Source organism: Otolemur garnettii, unplaced genomic scaffold (genome assembly GCF_000181295.1).
Source record: "Otolemur garnettii isolate 467f Iridium unplaced genomic scaffold, OtoGar3 scaffold00054, whole genome shotgun sequence".
Taxonomy (NCBI): domain Eukaryota; kingdom Metazoa; phylum Chordata; class Mammalia; order Primates; family Galagidae; genus Otolemur; species Otolemur garnettii.
The window spans coordinates 907,681-923,797 of record NW_003852449.1 but is presented as its reverse complement, the minus strand read 5'-3'; the positions used below and the strand labels follow the sequence as shown (position 1 = coordinate 923,797).

Sequence of the window (16,117 nt, the reverse complement as noted above, 5' to 3'; positions counted from 1 at the left end):
ACTGCCCTGCAGGCGTGTCTCACCGCACAGACCCGGGTCATCATTACTGCCCTGCAGACGTGTCTCACCGCACAGACCTGCTTCTGGTTCTTCTTCTGCATCATCAGCTTCTCCACTGTCCTCAGCGTCGTCTTCAACTGGATTTTTGAGCCCTGACTGGCTCCACTCTGGAGCAGTATTACTATACCTAAAAGACAATAATATTTGGTAAAAGGCTCTGTCAGGGTAAAAAAAAAAAAAAAAAAGGCTATGCAAAGACCAATTTAATATTCAGGATGGTAAAGGAAAATGCAACCAAATAAGTATCTGTTACCCAGCACTCAGCTTTTTCCTGCAATCTTCTTCCTCTTCCGGTTCCACACTGGCTGCAGCCAGCTCAGCTGCCTTCCCTGCAGCCAGCTCACTAAGTCTTTGGGCCAACATTAATTTCCCAGAACGAGAAGCATACTTAATGGCTAAACTCAGAGCATTCTGAGTCATCAGATCAGCAAGTTCCACACAACGAAAATCCCGCTCCAGTTTAGAAGAAAGCTAACCCAGAAAGAAAAAGGAAAAAAATAAAATCGTGTTAAATACAAAAATAAAATTAAATTTTTTTTTATTTTTACTGAGCTCCTTAAAGAGAGATTAAGTAAAACTTTTAAACACTGATACTACTAACAAAACTAAGAAAAAAAATGTCTAGGCAGCGTATCTCCTGATGCCAAGATGCACACTTTTATACACATTAACATCTCTGAAGTTAGAACGCACTTTACTACTGGTGGATTAGTGTGGCAGCACCTTTTTTTGTCTCTGTGGCTTTAATGAATAAAATAACAGTACATTTTATAATCAGTAGTAGTACATGTAGTAGATTCAATGAAATATATAATTTTAAGTTATTGATTATAAGAAAAGCAAGAAATTCATTTAAAATTTAAATGTGATTCTCCTAAATTTGTTTTCCAGCTGTCTCTCACTCCAACATGGCAGGAAATTCAAAGAAGAAATGAATCATAAGCAAATCAGTTCTTACTTTGCTCAGAATGTGCACAAACACTAAATGAACTGGGCGGGGCAAGTAGATCTCCCCTTAATTTTGTTTTTAATTCTCTTGCATATTTTTAAAATTATTTTCTTGCCTTTTTTTGTTGTTCTTGTTGAGACAGAGTCCTACCCTATACCCTGAGCAGACTGCAATGGCGTTGTGGCTCACCATAACCTCAGACTTGGCTGTGGGCATCTCACTGCCTTGCCTCAGGAAGCCACTGGGATTACAGGTGCTCCCCGCTGTGCCCAGCTGGTTTGTGTGTGTGTGTGTGTGTTTTTATGAATCAAGGTCTCACTCTCACTCAGCCAAGTCTCGAACTCCTGAGTTCAAGCAATTCTCCCTCAGCCTCCCACAGTGCTGAGATTACAGATGTGAGCCACCACACCTGGCTATGTGTAATTGTCTATGATCTTCAGCTACTCACACAACTTCCGAATTAAATATCCTCCTTTTTATGCTCTATGATATTATATTTACAATATAAAACAAAGGGCATTCATGTAACATCTCTTAGAAAACACTATTTGCTACTGGTATGAATTCTGGCAACTCAAATCAAAGTCAGGAAAACTGACACTCTGAAGACTAGTGAGGTCTCCCGACTCACAGGGTGTGAGGACCCTTGTTACTCAGCAGTACAGGAGCTACAGACAGTAACCTCGGTGTCCTCCTCCAGACTCCTGGTAGCTCCTGTTTACCAGCAGCACTTCTCCATGAGGGTGGGCCTCTGCCGCAGGGGACATTTAGAAAAGACAGCGATGAGTGTGGCTATCAGTGACTCTAGGGAACTAAAGGCACCTGGGAAGGGGCCAGGAGGACAGAAGAGCCTGCAGGGCACGAGTAACCTACTGAGAGCACAAAGAAAAAAGCTCTGCTGAGGCAAAATGGCGAAGACATCAACATCCCTGTTTCCTGAGGGATGTTGCCCCAAGTACAAAGGCTGCTAGTTTCTGGACCACAAACACCACTTTATAAAAGGAATAAAACTTATTCTACAGTAAATTGAGTTTCCTTAATACCAAACTTGCAGATAGGTGACAGTAGCTGGCACCACCTTTTGAAGAAAGAGCTACAATTTGCTCTGTGGTCTTAGAACACAGAGGTCTTTTCCCTCAAAAGCTTTTTTCCCCATTTTATTTTATTTTAATTTTTTTTGTAGAGACAGAGTCTCACTGTGTTGCTCTATGTAGACTGGTGGCGTCACACAGCTCACAGCAACCTCCAAACCCTGGGCTTAGGCGATTCTCTTGCTTCAGCCTCCCATGTAGCCAGGACTATAGGTGCCCACCACAACACCCGGCTATTTTTTTGTTGCAGTTTGGCCGGGGCCAGGTTTGAACCCACCGCCCTCGGTATATGGGGCCGGTGCCCTACCCACTGAGCCATAGGCACCGCCCTTTTTTCCTCAATTTAAAGTGAAAAGTGTGGACCATTCACTATGTCACAATATTGAGGTCTGTGTATCAGCCATGACACCAGGGCCTGGGCTATGGATGTGAAGAGACCTCTACCCTCAAGGGCTTCCAGCTTAGTATAAGCCTAGTGCAGGAAGAAATGCTACACTCCTTTCCGTAAGCCAAGCACAAGTGAGGACACCCACACAGGAATTTTAAGATGCCCTGCCCCAAACATCAATGTACTTAAATACCCAAGGCCCCAAACCTGCCAGGAGCTACAGCTGAACTTTCACCACAGTGGCTTAACACAAGGGAGATGTAAAAGGCTGATCAGAGTTCCCAACAAGCCTAGCCCTAAATGTCTACAAACAACCCACCTACAAACTGCATACAGTAAAAGCAGGTGCCAGAGAAGTGGTTCTCAAACTGTTTTTTGAGACAATCTCATTCTGTCACCTGGGTGCCATGGCATCATCACAGCTCATAGCAACCTCAAACTCTTGGGTTCCAACGATCCTCTTGCCTCAACCTCTTGAACAGCTGAGACGATAGGCACCCACCATGACACCCATCTAATTATTCTGTTTTTAGTGTGTGGGGGTGGTTCACACTTTTTTAAGCATAAGAGTTACCTGGAGGAACTGTTAAAACATAGACTGGTGGGCACAAGAAAAAGGGAAATGGCACTGGAGATGTCTGTTTTTGTATGGATATTACAAGGTAATATCCTAAATATTTTAACTACAACATCAACCAGAAAACAGAACTTTTATGGGAGAAAAATATGATCAGATAAAACTTAAGAATTCTAGGTTGTGGGACTTAGTCCAAATTCACATACCTTCAAGAAATTCAATTATTGGCTTGGTGCCTGTGGCTCAAGCGGCTAAGGTGCCAGCCAAATACACCTGAGCTGGTGGGTTCGAATCCAGCCCGGGCCCTCCAAACAACAATGACAGCTGCAACCAAAAAAAAAAATAAAGCCGGGTATTGTGGTGGGGGCCTGTATTCCCAGCTACTTGGGAGGCGGAGGCAGGAGACCCTCTTGAGCCCAGGAGTTAGAGATTGCTGTGAGCTGTGATGCCACGGCACTCTACCCAGGGCAACAGCTTGAGGCTCTGTCTAAAAAAAAAAGAAATTCAACCTCTAGGCTCGGCACCAGTAGCTCAGTGGTTAGGACACTGGCCACATGCACTGAGACTGGCTGGTTCAAACCCTGCCAGGGCCTGCTAAACAATGACAACAATAATAAAAAAATAGCTGAGTGTTGTGGTGGGGACCTATAGTCCTAGCCACTGGGAGGCTGAAGCAAGAGAATCGCTTAAGCCCAAGAGTTTGAGGTTTCTATGAGCTCGGCACTCTACTGAGGGTGACATAGGGAGACTCTGTCTCAAAAAAAAACGAAAGAAAGAAAAAAAGATTCAACCTCTAGAAAAGCATTTCACTTTAGTTCTTTCTGTGTATTTATTTTACTCACTGCCAGCATTTTCATTAAAAGTTCCTGTTGTGCTTTTATGGCCTGATTTTTCGTGCTCTCTTCGTATTCATAGCCGTTGTCAGCAAGATAAGCAAGGTGGTGGTGGAATGTAACTGAACGCCAATACTGCTCCTGTGAAGTGCAGAAAGCTACTCAATGAATGAAACCATCACTGTGACACAGGCGAGTGTTAAACACTTGTCTCAAGATACCAGTTCTGAAATCCCCCTTCCTATAAGTTTAGTTTACAGTTCAAATCCCAGTATGCTACTACAGCTTCACTATCCTTAAAAAAAGAGTGAGTAAATGTACCATTTAACACAGTTTTCTAGGCATCATAGTTAAAGCTCAGAGAACTTGGTAAATTAGCTTTTTGGAAGCTGATCTGCTTCTTAATTAGAATAACTACTTACAGGATTCCAAATGACTTTTGATGACACAGGGGCCAAGGCTAGAGCAAAGCAAGCGAGGTGCCAAAGACACAAAATGCATGTAGGCGCCACAGCTCAGGACCTGCTGGGCCTCGGGAGGCCCTACCTGGCTACCCAGCTACCTTGTAGACAGAGTCCCGGAAGCAGTGACGGCAGCCAGGTGAGCGTGAGCAGTCCTGTTCCTTCCCTGCTACCACTACTCATTTAATCACATACCAATGAATGCTCAACACTGCTCATCACAGTAACTTTAAAACATATGTATCACAGGTAGTGTGCTATCCAATTCAGAGAGTCAAGGTAGGATTTCCACATACCTCCATCTGTCCTTTGTCTGTTGCAATCTGACAGTAAGGAAGCTTAAAGGGTAATACAGCTACAGCAGGCCGTGGAAGGGTGGGGGGAAACCGAGAGCCTTTACAAGGGATGCACCTGCCAGGAAGAGAAAGTCCCATCACAGATCTTGCTGAAATGTCACAAAATTCGCTAAAGTAAAAATGTTTCAAAAGTATTCCAATAGTTAATTATACATTCCTCTTTTTAAAAAGGTGTTTTAGGCCTCGGAAATACAAAGACTATCCTATCCCTCCATGTATTTCAAAAATCTCTTCTCACATCAGTTTCATTAAATAAAAATGGCTAAAAGTAAAATCAACTCTCTTCATATTTTCCTAGCAAACTGCCTGCTTTTAAAATATGGAAATTTCCTAGCACTCTGGGAGGCCAAGGTGGGTGGATTGCCTGAGTTCATGAGTTCAAGACCAGCCTGAGAAAGAAGAGTGAGACCCCCATCACTAAAAACAGCTGGGCATTATGGCAGGTGCCTATAATCCCAGCTACTTGGGAGGCTGAGGCAAGAGACTTGCTTGAGCCCAAGAGTTCTACCCAGGGTGACAGAATGAAACTGTCTCAAAAAAAAAATTTTTTTTGCCATATGCACGTGTAATGGGATCCATGTCACAGGGCTTGTCACCAGTCCCACAGCACCAGTCTAATACAAGATGCTGCGGAAGCATGCTCATGTTTTCTCTCTTTTTTCTCACCACGCAGGTCCAAGAGAGCATCTCCATTTTCATTCACAGTGTGGGAACTCTTGGTGCCATTGGTAGGAAATAAGAAGAAAGGACAGTGAAATGTCCAACACAGGTAAGTGTTTATTAGATATTTGTCAGAGCAGAAAACCCAATAACATTAAAGAGGGTAAAATCTATACCTGCTCTGCCAAATCAGAGGTTGCCTTATGTGGTGAAAGCTCAGTGGCAAGGAGCTAGTCTAAACCTTTCTGGCGTATGGTGTTTGAAGATGTCCATCACAAGAACTCACGACATTTATTAATTAAAGAGTATTCATTAATCACAAAATGACTTACATGCACACAGTACTCCTTCACCTTATATGCTCAAAATTATTAATTAGAAAACCATGGCTTGGCGCTCATACCTCAGTGGGTAGGGTGCCAGCCACATACACAGAGGCAAGCGGGTTTGAACCCGGCCTGGGCTGCTAAACAACAATGACAACTACAACAAAAAAATAGCTGGGTGTTGTGGCAGGCGCCTGTAATCCCAGCTACTTGGGAGGTTGAGGCAAAAGAATCGCTTAAGCCCAAGAGTTTGAGGTTACTGTGAGCTGTGACGGAGGGCCACGGTAAAAGGATTGCTTAAGGCCAGGAGTTTGAAACCAGACTGTGGAACACAGCAAGACCCCCATTAATGGGGATCTGGATTGTATACCTTCATCCCCCCCATGAGTATTTCCTCAGTACTCCCCCACCCTCTATAAACACCAATCTACAAGGTGTCCCCAAAGTCACCATACATAGGGAAAATGGGAAATTGTAGCTAAATGTACCTTATTTACAAAATGTTCATTGCAGAACTTTACAAAGAGCTGGCCAACAGGTAGAGAATATTTTGTAAAAGGTTTTTGTCTCTATAGATAGCCTATTCTGGACATTTCAAATGAATGAAATCATAAAGTATGAGACCTTTGCATCTGTACTCTTTCAAACCTGGTGTAAAGTTTTCAGAGTCCGTCCATGTGGCAGCACGTATCAGTATTTCTCAGAGTCCGTCCGTGTGGCTGCACGTATCAGTACTTCTCAGAGCCGTCCGTGTGGCTGCACGTATCAGTATTTCTCAGAGTCCGTCCGTGTGGTAGCATGTATCAGTATGTCATTCCTTTTTATAGACCAGTCATATTCCACTGTATAGGCTTACTAACCCATTTACCAGGTGACATTTACAGTGTTTCTACTTTTTTAGGTATTATGAATAAATCTACTCTGAACATTCAAGTGCAAGTTTTTATGTGAATACTTTTCTACTTTTCTTTTTTTTTTTTGGTTTCAGTTGTCTAGCTGGCCCAGGCCAGATTCAAATCCGCCATCCCAGGTGTATGTGGCTGGCACCATAACTTCTGTGTTACGGGCACCAAGCTTGATTATGTTTTTTTTTTTATTTTTTCAGACAGAGTCTACTCCAGCGGTTCTCAACCTGTGGGTCACGACCCTTTTGGACTGTATTAAAGTTCGAGGCATTAGGAAGGTTGAGAACCATTGGTCTACTCTGTTGCCCCAGGCTAGAGCACCAGGGTGTCATCATAGCTCACTGCAGCCTTAAACTCTTGGGCTCAAGCAATCCTCTTCCCTCATGAATACATTTCTTATTCTCTTGATTAAGTACCTAGGAACAGAACAGTGTTATATAATAACTGGATTTAATTTTTCTTTCTTTTTTTTTTTGAGACAAAGTCTCACTCTGTCACCCAGGCTAGAGTGCCTCAGCCTGGCTCAACAGCAACCTCAGACTCCTGAGCTCAAGTGATGTTCTTGCCACAGCCTCCCAAAGTAGCTGGGACTATAGGCACCTGCCACAATATTTAATTTTAAGATGTAGGGTCTCAAAAAAGAGAAACAGGGTCTCACTCTGTCACCTAGGCTAGAGCGCATTGGCACAATCGCAGCTCACTCACTGCAGCCTCAAACTCCCAAGTGATCCTCTCACCACAGCCTCCCAAGCAGCTAGGACTACAGGCACCCACCACTAGCCTGCTAATTTTTTTTTGGAGACAGATTCTCACTATATTGCCCTAGGTAGAGTGCCGTGGCGTCACAGCTCAGCAACCTCCAACTCTTGGGCTTAAGCCATTCTCTTGCCTCAGCCTCCCAAGTAGCTGAGACCACAGGTGCCCACCACAACGCCCCGCTATTTTTTGGTTGCAGCCGTCATTGTTGTTTTGGTGGGCCCGGGCTGGATTTGAACCCACCACCTTAGGTGTATGTGGCTGGAGCCTTAGCCAGTTGAGCCACAGGCGCCAAGCCTACTTTACATTTTTATAGATATATACTAGTGCATAAATGTACAGAATATATTTAGAAATGTATGCTTCTAATCTTTTGTTAATATTCATGATCCTGGGACTGGGCACAGTGGCTCACACCTGTAATCCTAACCTCTGGGAGATCGAGGTAGGTGGATTGCTTGAGTTCATGAGTTTGAGACCAGCCTGAGCAAAAAGCAAGATCAAGGTGAGAGAATCACTTGAGTCCAAGAGATGGACGCTGCTGTGTGTGAGCTATGATGCCACAGTACTCACTCAAGGTAATAGCTTGAGATTCTGATCTCAAAAAAAAAAATTAATAATCCCACATGTCGGATCCCTTTAACATGTCATTCCTTGGGTGCGTAAGCAGTAGTACTTTCCAAACTTCAGTGTGTACATGAATCACGGGGGACCCCTTTAAAAAGGAAGCTTCTGACTCGGTAGGGCCAACATGATGCCTGAGACTCGACATGTCTAACAAGCTCGCTGCTGATGCTGATTCTAGGGTCCATGGATCATACTTTAAATAGTACACAGTCGTAGGCATGTAGGACAATTCTAAAAGCAGAAACCGTAAGTCAAAGGGCAGAAGCATCTCCAGCTCAGGCAGCCTTGACCATCGCCCTCTGCAGGGAGTACACCACTTCAAACCCCCCCAGCAACGCGTGAGCATGATTGTTCCCTGAACATCTCTCCGACCAAGTATCAGCAAACATTCATGGTTTTCTCACCTGACGGTTAAAAAAAAATTCTTTGGAGTTTTGATTTGTATTTCCCTTGAGTGATACTGATCATCTTTTCACATCCCTGACAGCCATTTGGATCTGTTTTTCTTGAAATTATTTCTAGTTACAGTTTCTGTGATATGACTCCCTTCAAGTTATTTTTCCTCTTATTGCCTAGCTTATCTTTCTTTTTCTAATCCAAAAACTCCTACTCCAATATCTGATCTCTAAATGTTGGCATTTCTTAGGGTTGGTTTTTTTGTTTGTTTCTTTTTCTGAGGCAGAGTCTCACTATGTTGCCGTTGGTAGAGTGCCATGGCGTCACAGCTCACAGCAACCTCAAACTCCTAGGCTTGAGTGATTCTCTGGCCACAGCTCCCAAGTAGCTGGGACTACAGGGGCCCACCACAACACCTGGATTTTTACAGATGGGGTCTCGCTCTTGCTCAGGCAGGTCTCATACTCCTGAGCTGAATCAATCCGCCCATCTCAGCCTCCCAGAGTGCTAGTATTACAAGTGTGAGCCACCATGCCCAGCCCTTCTATGGCTGGGTTTTGACACATTTTTTTCTACTCTTTCATTTATTTTATGACCTCAAATATCTTCTATATTCTGGTGACTCCAGCCAACATTTCCTTCTGAATTCAAGTTTTAAATTGAATACCTCCAGCCAACATTTTCCTTCTGAATTCAAATTTTATATGTATTAGTATCTTTTTGATATCTTTATCTGGATGTTTCAGAGGCATTTCAAACCTTAACACCTAGGAGGAATTCCTTTCTACCCTCCTTATTTCTATAAAAGGTAGGACTATCCACCCAACTGCTCAAACTAGAAACGTGGCATCCTTTGACTCCTCCACCTCACTCCCAGTCCCCAGTCTGCCAGCAAGTCCCTATTCCTGTCTTGAATCTGCCTCTCCTCATTTCTACTGCCCCAAGGGCAGTTAAGCCATAGTCACAGTTGTGCTTCCAGATCATAAAATCCTGTGTTTCTTAAAAGCAGAGACAGCATTTGAAGGAGCATCCTGAACAGCTCTAGCACTGGCTTGCTAAATGCCAGGGTGACCCCTGGTCACTGTAAAGCAAAAACAATACCCCACAGTTCCAAATGACTCCTGAGGAATGGATAATCCCCTTGTTGAAAACTGGTTTCCCCATCCCCAATCTTAACCTTTCTAATCCATTTACTACACATATATTTTTCTCTTTATATCATAAATCATATTACATCATTTTCCTGCACAAAACCCTTAAACGGCTTCTTGATAGATTTCAAATAAAATCCAAACTTCTCTGCCAGGGCCTGCAATGCACCCTGTGTCTGCCTGGTGTGGTCTTGGACTCACACTCCCTCCACCCCTGCTCCTTGTCCTCTAGCTGTGTCTACACCCTCAGTCACTCAGACACACCTGGCTCTTCCTGACCTCAGGGTCTCTGTACACACTGCTCACTCTGCAAGGACTGTTTCTCCCTCCACTCTTCCACATCCGAGTCCTTGGCCTCAGTGCTCATTTTATTTATTTATTTATTTATTTGATTTTAGAGACCATTATTTTGTGTCATTGCCTGGGCTACAGTGGCATGATCATAGTTCAATGTAACCTCAATTCCTGAGTTCAAGCAATCCTCCCACCTAAGCTGCTTGAGTGGCTAGAACTATAGACACACACAGCTAATTTTTAAATTTTTTGTAGAGACAAAGTCTTAGTATATTGCCCGTGCTGCTCTCAAACTCCTGGCCTTAAGTGATCCTCCCACCTTGGCCTCCCAAAAGGTTCGGATTATAGGTGTGAACCACTATATTCAGTCAGGCTTCCTCTATTATGCTACACCATCAAAAGTCTTCCATGATCATCCTACCTAGAACATGCTCTTCTGTTTTCTCCAATATGAGTCTAGTCAGATTAATTAGCTGAATTTATCTCAAGTAGTAATGGATACCTTACTTGTCTATGTTATGTCTCTCTCCAGACTATAAACTCTGGGAAAGCAGAGGCCTCTTGGTTCACCAAGTACCTGCACAATGTCACTGATGATCTATTTTTTGTTTTTAATGCATCTTTTCTGGAAGATGATGGAAATAGTCTATTTATCTATCTAGAAATAGCATTACACTATGTTGCCCAGGCTGGTCGTGAACTCCTGGGCTTAGGTGACTGTCCCACTCCACCTCCCGAGCAGCTAGATCACCTGCATAATCTTTTGGAACAAGAAGTTATCAGGTATCAAAAGAGGAACATTTTCAATACACTACTGAGTTGATACTCTCTGAACTGAGAATCCTACACTTGTAGTCAACTATTAAACTTCTATTAGCCCCTATTATAATAATTAAGAAAAAATACCAAAAATCAGGCAATTATATATATTCAATTCTAAGTCATGGTTAAAAAAAACTATAACAAAAAGTAAAACAGCTGGGTGCCTATAACTCAGCACAGCTCAGTGGTTAGGGCGGCAGCCACATGCATCAAGGCAAGTGGGTTGGAATCCAGCTGGGGCTTGCTAAACAACCATGACAGCTGCAACAAAAAAATAGCCGGGCATTGTGGCAGGCACCTGTAGTCCAGCTACTTGGGAGGACGAAGCAAGAGAAGTGCTTAAGGCAAGAGTCTGAGGTTGCTGTGAGGTATGATACCACAGCACTCTACTGAGGGCAACACAGTGAGACTCTGTCTCAAAGAAAAAAAAAAAGGTAAAATGCCATGCTTACCCAAAACTCCCCTCCATGTTTGGCTGAAATGACACTGCAGTCACCCTAATAAACTTAATTTCTATTTTGTTCATTAAGTTTTAAATAATTGGTTAAAAGCTTTAAGATGAATATAAACAATTTCCTAATAGTGATTATGGAAAGAAAGTAAATTGACTAAGATGAAGAACAAATATACTTAACGGGTCTCATACAAAGAATTTCAAAGTACTTTTACAAACAGAGTCAGCTTCACACAGCCTGACGCAGCCCACCTTAGTTGCTGGGGATTTTCATGGATGCCAACCACCCAGTAGTGGTCAGAGTTTGCTTTGCAGTGCTCTCTCGTGTTGCATATGGGAGTCCAGGTGTCCCCAAGCCCTCTATTAAGCATTCGGACAATGCCTTCTGAATCCACATAACAGGGGGTTCCTGTCAATCAGCAGAAAGAGAAATCATTTGGAGACATAGCTACGTATTTGTTAAGCCCTATTTCAAAAATACATACCAAGGATTCAACTTCCACTTCAAAAGCAAAAATCAAAATGAAAGGCAAATTATCTAAGATTATTTCCTATAAACTTTCACTAACCATATCAAGTAAGGCCTAACTGAAAAAAGAAAAAAAAATCGTATGTCATATGACTAAAATTTACCCAAATTAAAAGAACTGATAGTTTCAGTGGAAACTATGCCCCTTGCTAGAGTGTAACAGTAATAATTTTTTTTATTTCTTTTGAGACAGAGTCCACTCTGTTGCCCTGGGTTCAGTGCCATCATATCATCACAGCTCACAGCAACCTCAAACACCTGGGCTTAAGTGATCCTCCTGCCTCAGCCTCCCTGGCAGCTGGGACTATAGGCACCTGCCATGACGCCCAGCTAGTTTTTCTATTTTCAATAGAGATGGGTCTCATTCTTGCTCAGGCTGGTCTCGAATTCCTGAAATCAAGGGATCCATCTGTCCTGGCCTCCCAGAGTGCTAGGATTACAGGCCTGAGGCACTGCACCTGTCCTACATTAATAATTTTTAAACCAATTTCAACAACAAAAAAAAGTTAAACCTGAATGTGAAGGCTCTTTGTTGCAAGAGACTTAGAAAAATGACCAAAATCTGATACAGAGTGATGGTGTAAAGAAATTTATCTTTCATACTCTTCTTCCTCCCTCTTCTTCTTTGGCTTTTTCACAGTTCTATCCCCAACTCCTAGGCAAGCAGTTCTTACCTAGGAAAATAGGCATTCCTGTTTTCCACCCACTCTGCTTTCAACTCAGCAAGTGCACACAGATTACTGAACTATCTCATTTGTCATCTGTGGCTTCAGATCCCTCTTGCTCTGCAAATATCATTTGCTCTGAGTCCAGATCTGATTGGTACTTGGGGCAAAAAAAAAAACTATACAAATGTTGGCTATTAATGGTCATATTATTAAAGCATGAATGACTAATAATATCCCAACAGAAAACACATCCATTAATGACTGATGTTATATAGTGAGTTTCCAGTAATTTAAATGAAGAACACAAATCCCCAATGAGAGAAATATTTAGGCCCTCTTGAGATGGAGTTAACAGTTGATTTAAAATAAGGTACTCTTCAGTGTCCTCAAATCATCTGTCCTGAACCACTACAACTGAGTCCACAACAGTCCCACAGAACAAAAATATCACAGGAGCCACAACTGTAACTTTTAATTCCCTAGTGCCACATGTAAAAAAAAGTGTGAAGTTAATTTTAATGATTTATTTAATATAGCCAAAAATATTATCACTTAACATGTAATATAAAAGAACTGAGATTTGGGCTGCGCCTGTGGCTCAAAGGAGTCGGGCACTGGCCCCATATACCGGAGGTGGCAGGTTCAAACCCGGCCCCAGCCAAAAACTGCAAAAAAAAAAAAAAAAAAAAAGAATTGAGATTTTTGTATTTTTTTACATACTAACTCTTCAAAACATCAGACAGTATTTTATAGTTACAGAACATCCCAATTCAGATTAGCAGTATTTCAAGTGCTCAAAGCCACATGTGGTTAGCAGCTACTGAAGTTAACAGTAACATTCTAGAAACTTCCTAATTTTTGTGTACAATCTGCTGGAAAAGATACCACTTTACCACTGATTTCCTCCTTGCTGTCTGATAAACTTTCAGAGAAATGTACTTCCTGGTTAGTCTCCAAAATTGTAAGAAAACAATTTTTTTTAATTCAAAAAAAGAAAAGAGAAAGGGAAATCTATTTCCCCTGTGTATTTTCTACTCAGAATTCTCATGGCGAGAGATGTGGTGCCTGAGACAGCGACTACCTTGCCTATCAACTGCAGCTTCCAGTTCTGTCCACATAATAGAGTGATCTAAAATACAATTTATCTTTAAGTTAATTAGGAATGAAATTTTTTTCTTGAAAATATTTTTTAATTTAAAGAAACAAATTAAAAAAACAAAAGAAAGAAACAAATTTATCTTGCCTTCAGCTGAAAAGCCAACCCAAGCAAGATAGGATCGCCTTGTGAGCGGAAGAGGGTCACCGTGCAGAACTTGTCTTTTTTTCCTCCCCAGCTCTAGCAGTTGAACTCCAAGGCACTGATCCCCATCAAATCCTGTACCTATTGAGAAAATGTAAAGAGATCAAGCATCAAAGGTTATTGAGCTATAATGCAGTCTACATTATTTTCTGTCAGTTGATTTTGATTTTGTGGTAAATTCTTAGATTACTCTACCTTCCTGAGGCATTACAGTTAGGTAGAGATGTTATTACATCTACTACTGAGGCATTACAGAGTAATACAATACATGGACCACTTCCATAAACGGATTACAGGTGGTCGTTCATTCACTCAGGAAATATTTACAGAGAGCTTACTACGTGCCACGCACTGGCCCAAAGTCACTGCTGTCATGAAATTCAAAGTAGAAGACAGACAAATTTAAAAACTTAAGAACAAAAATGCTATCAAAGAATTTTTATAATAATGTGATATAGAGTATGAGGCTAAGTATTTATTTTAGACTGGACAGTCAGAGGTAGCCTCTGAGAAAGTAAAACTTAAGCTGAAAGAAGAATTTCTAAGTTGGAGCCTGCCATGCAAACATCACAGGAAGGAACATTATACCTGGTGGAGGGAACACCTAACAGAAAGTCCCAAGATAGAAGAACAAGCTTGGCAAGTTCAAAGAACACAGAGGCCAGTATAGCCAGAACACGGTAACAAGAAAAAAAGGGAGAGAGAGGAGGTCAGACGCAGGCAAAGGTCAGATCAGTAGGTCACCTTGCCAGCTACAATAAGAAGTTGGATTTTGATTCTAGAAGTGAAGGCAAGTCAGAGATTTGAGCAGAAGAGGGACGTGGTCTATTCAGAACACATAGGGCGCAGCACCCAGGATGTGGAAGGCAAGAACTCAAGCTGAAAGACTAGTTAGGTGAGTACCACACCAGCCCCGGAGATGACATCCGGATTGCCCCAGAGTGCCAGTGGAAGGAACAGAAAGAGACAGAAGTGGAATGCAGTCCCACAGACGTGGCATGTGCTGTTGGAGTGGATGTGGAGGGTGCGGGAAAGAGAGAAAATGAGGACAACCTCTAGGCTTTGGGCTGAGCCCTGGACTGCTAGTGTGCTACTTACTGAGCTGAGGAAACTACACCAAAAACAAGTTCAGAAGGAAAAACAAATCAAAGGTGTTTATTGTGAATGAGTTAAGTTGAAGATGTCTGTCAAAACTCAAGAGATTTTAACTGGGCAATTGGATAGATAAGTCTAAGACACAAGGAGAGGGCAGGGCTGGTGACACCAACCTGGAACTCACAGAGGCAGAGGGGTATTCAAAGCCCTGGGTCTGGATAAAGTCCCCAGGATAGTTTCTCAGACTGCATCTTTTTTTCTCTGAGACAGAGTCGCACTATATTGCCCTTGGTACAGCATCATGGCATCACAGATCACAGCAACCTCAAACTCTTGGGCTCAAGCGATTCTCTTGCCTTAGCCTTCCAAGTATTCCGAGTAGCTGGGACTATAAGTGCCCACCACATAGCCCGGCTATTTTTTTTTTTTTTTTGCAGTCATCATTGTTGTTTAGCAGGCCCAGGCTGGGCTGGAACCTGCCACCTTTGGTGTATGTGGCCAGCGCCCTACTCACTAAGCTACAGGCGCCAAGCCTCAGACTGCATTTTTTGACCTCTAAGTCATAAAATCAGTTTACAGTTACAACCAGCATTAGAAAAAATGATATCTAAGCCTAAGTGTGGTCATGAGAATTTTATTTCAATGACCTTTGTAGGCTGTGCAGAGCAGCAATGTAGAGTCCAATTTGACCATGGCTAGGCAGTCAGAGGACTGAGAGCCCCTGACTGTCCACAGAGCTAGACAGAGAAGGAGCAAAGTCGGCTGAGGAGGAGGAGCTGCTGAGGGACACTCTGGGAGTGGCAGCAAAGAAGCCAAGAAAAGAAAGTATTTCCAATTGAACTGTATGTTTAAAAACCTGTAAGAGATCATCAGTAACCTTGATAAGACCAGTCTTGGAATAGTGGTGGGGACTAAAGCAAGCCTTTTTTTTTTTTTGAGACAGAGTCTCACTATGTCACCTGGGTAGAGTGCCGTTGCATCACAGCTCACAGCAACCTCAAACTCCAGGGCTCAAGAGATTCTCCCACCTCAGCCTCCCAAGTAGCTGGGACTACAGGCACCCACCACAATGCCTGGCCATTTTTTGTTGCAGTTGTCATTGTTGGTTAGATGGCCCGGGCCAGGTTTGAAACCACCACCTTTGGTGTATGTGGCTGGCGCTGTAACTACTGTGCTACAGGCGCAGAGCCCTGAAGAAGACTTGAGGTAAGTGGTGCATGTGGCTCAAGGAGTAGGGCGCTGGCCTCATATACTGGAGGTGGTGGGTTCAAACCCAGCCTCGGCCAAAAACTGCAAAAAAAAGAAAGACAGACTTGAGGTGATGAAAAGGAAGCAGAAAAAAGTTCTGTTCAAAACTGTTTTAGTCTTTTACACTCATAGTTAGTTTACTTTGAGGTATTTAAATTCTGAACGTTCTCT

At 42.7% G+C, this 16,117-nt stretch overlaps 1 protein-coding gene across 2 annotated transcripts in view; it reads right to left on the bottom strand.

Annotated features, from left to right (window-relative positions):
• The window catches only part of WDHD1 (WD repeat and HMG-box DNA binding protein 1), a 62,160-nt gene that overhangs the window by 13,552 nt on the left and 32,491 nt on the right, over nucleotides 1-16,117 (bottom strand). Inside the window, exons 14-19 of one of the 2 annotated variants that reach the window (XM_023514517.1) lie at nucleotides 13,547-13,684; nucleotides 11,359-11,515; nucleotides 4,656-4,770; nucleotides 3,908-4,039; nucleotides 314-531; nucleotides 78-187 (exon numbers count right to left, since the gene is read on the bottom strand). In XM_023514517.1, the coding sequence (XP_023370285.1) occupies nucleotides 78-187; nucleotides 314-531; nucleotides 3,908-4,039; nucleotides 4,656-4,770; nucleotides 11,359-11,515; nucleotides 13,547-13,684 (870 nt within the window). Of the gene's footprint in view, nucleotides 1-22; nucleotides 188-313; nucleotides 532-3,907; nucleotides 4,040-4,655; nucleotides 4,771-11,358; nucleotides 11,516-13,546; nucleotides 13,685-16,117 lie in introns of both variants that reach the window. The other variant, XM_023514518.1, reaches the window with a different exon arrangement.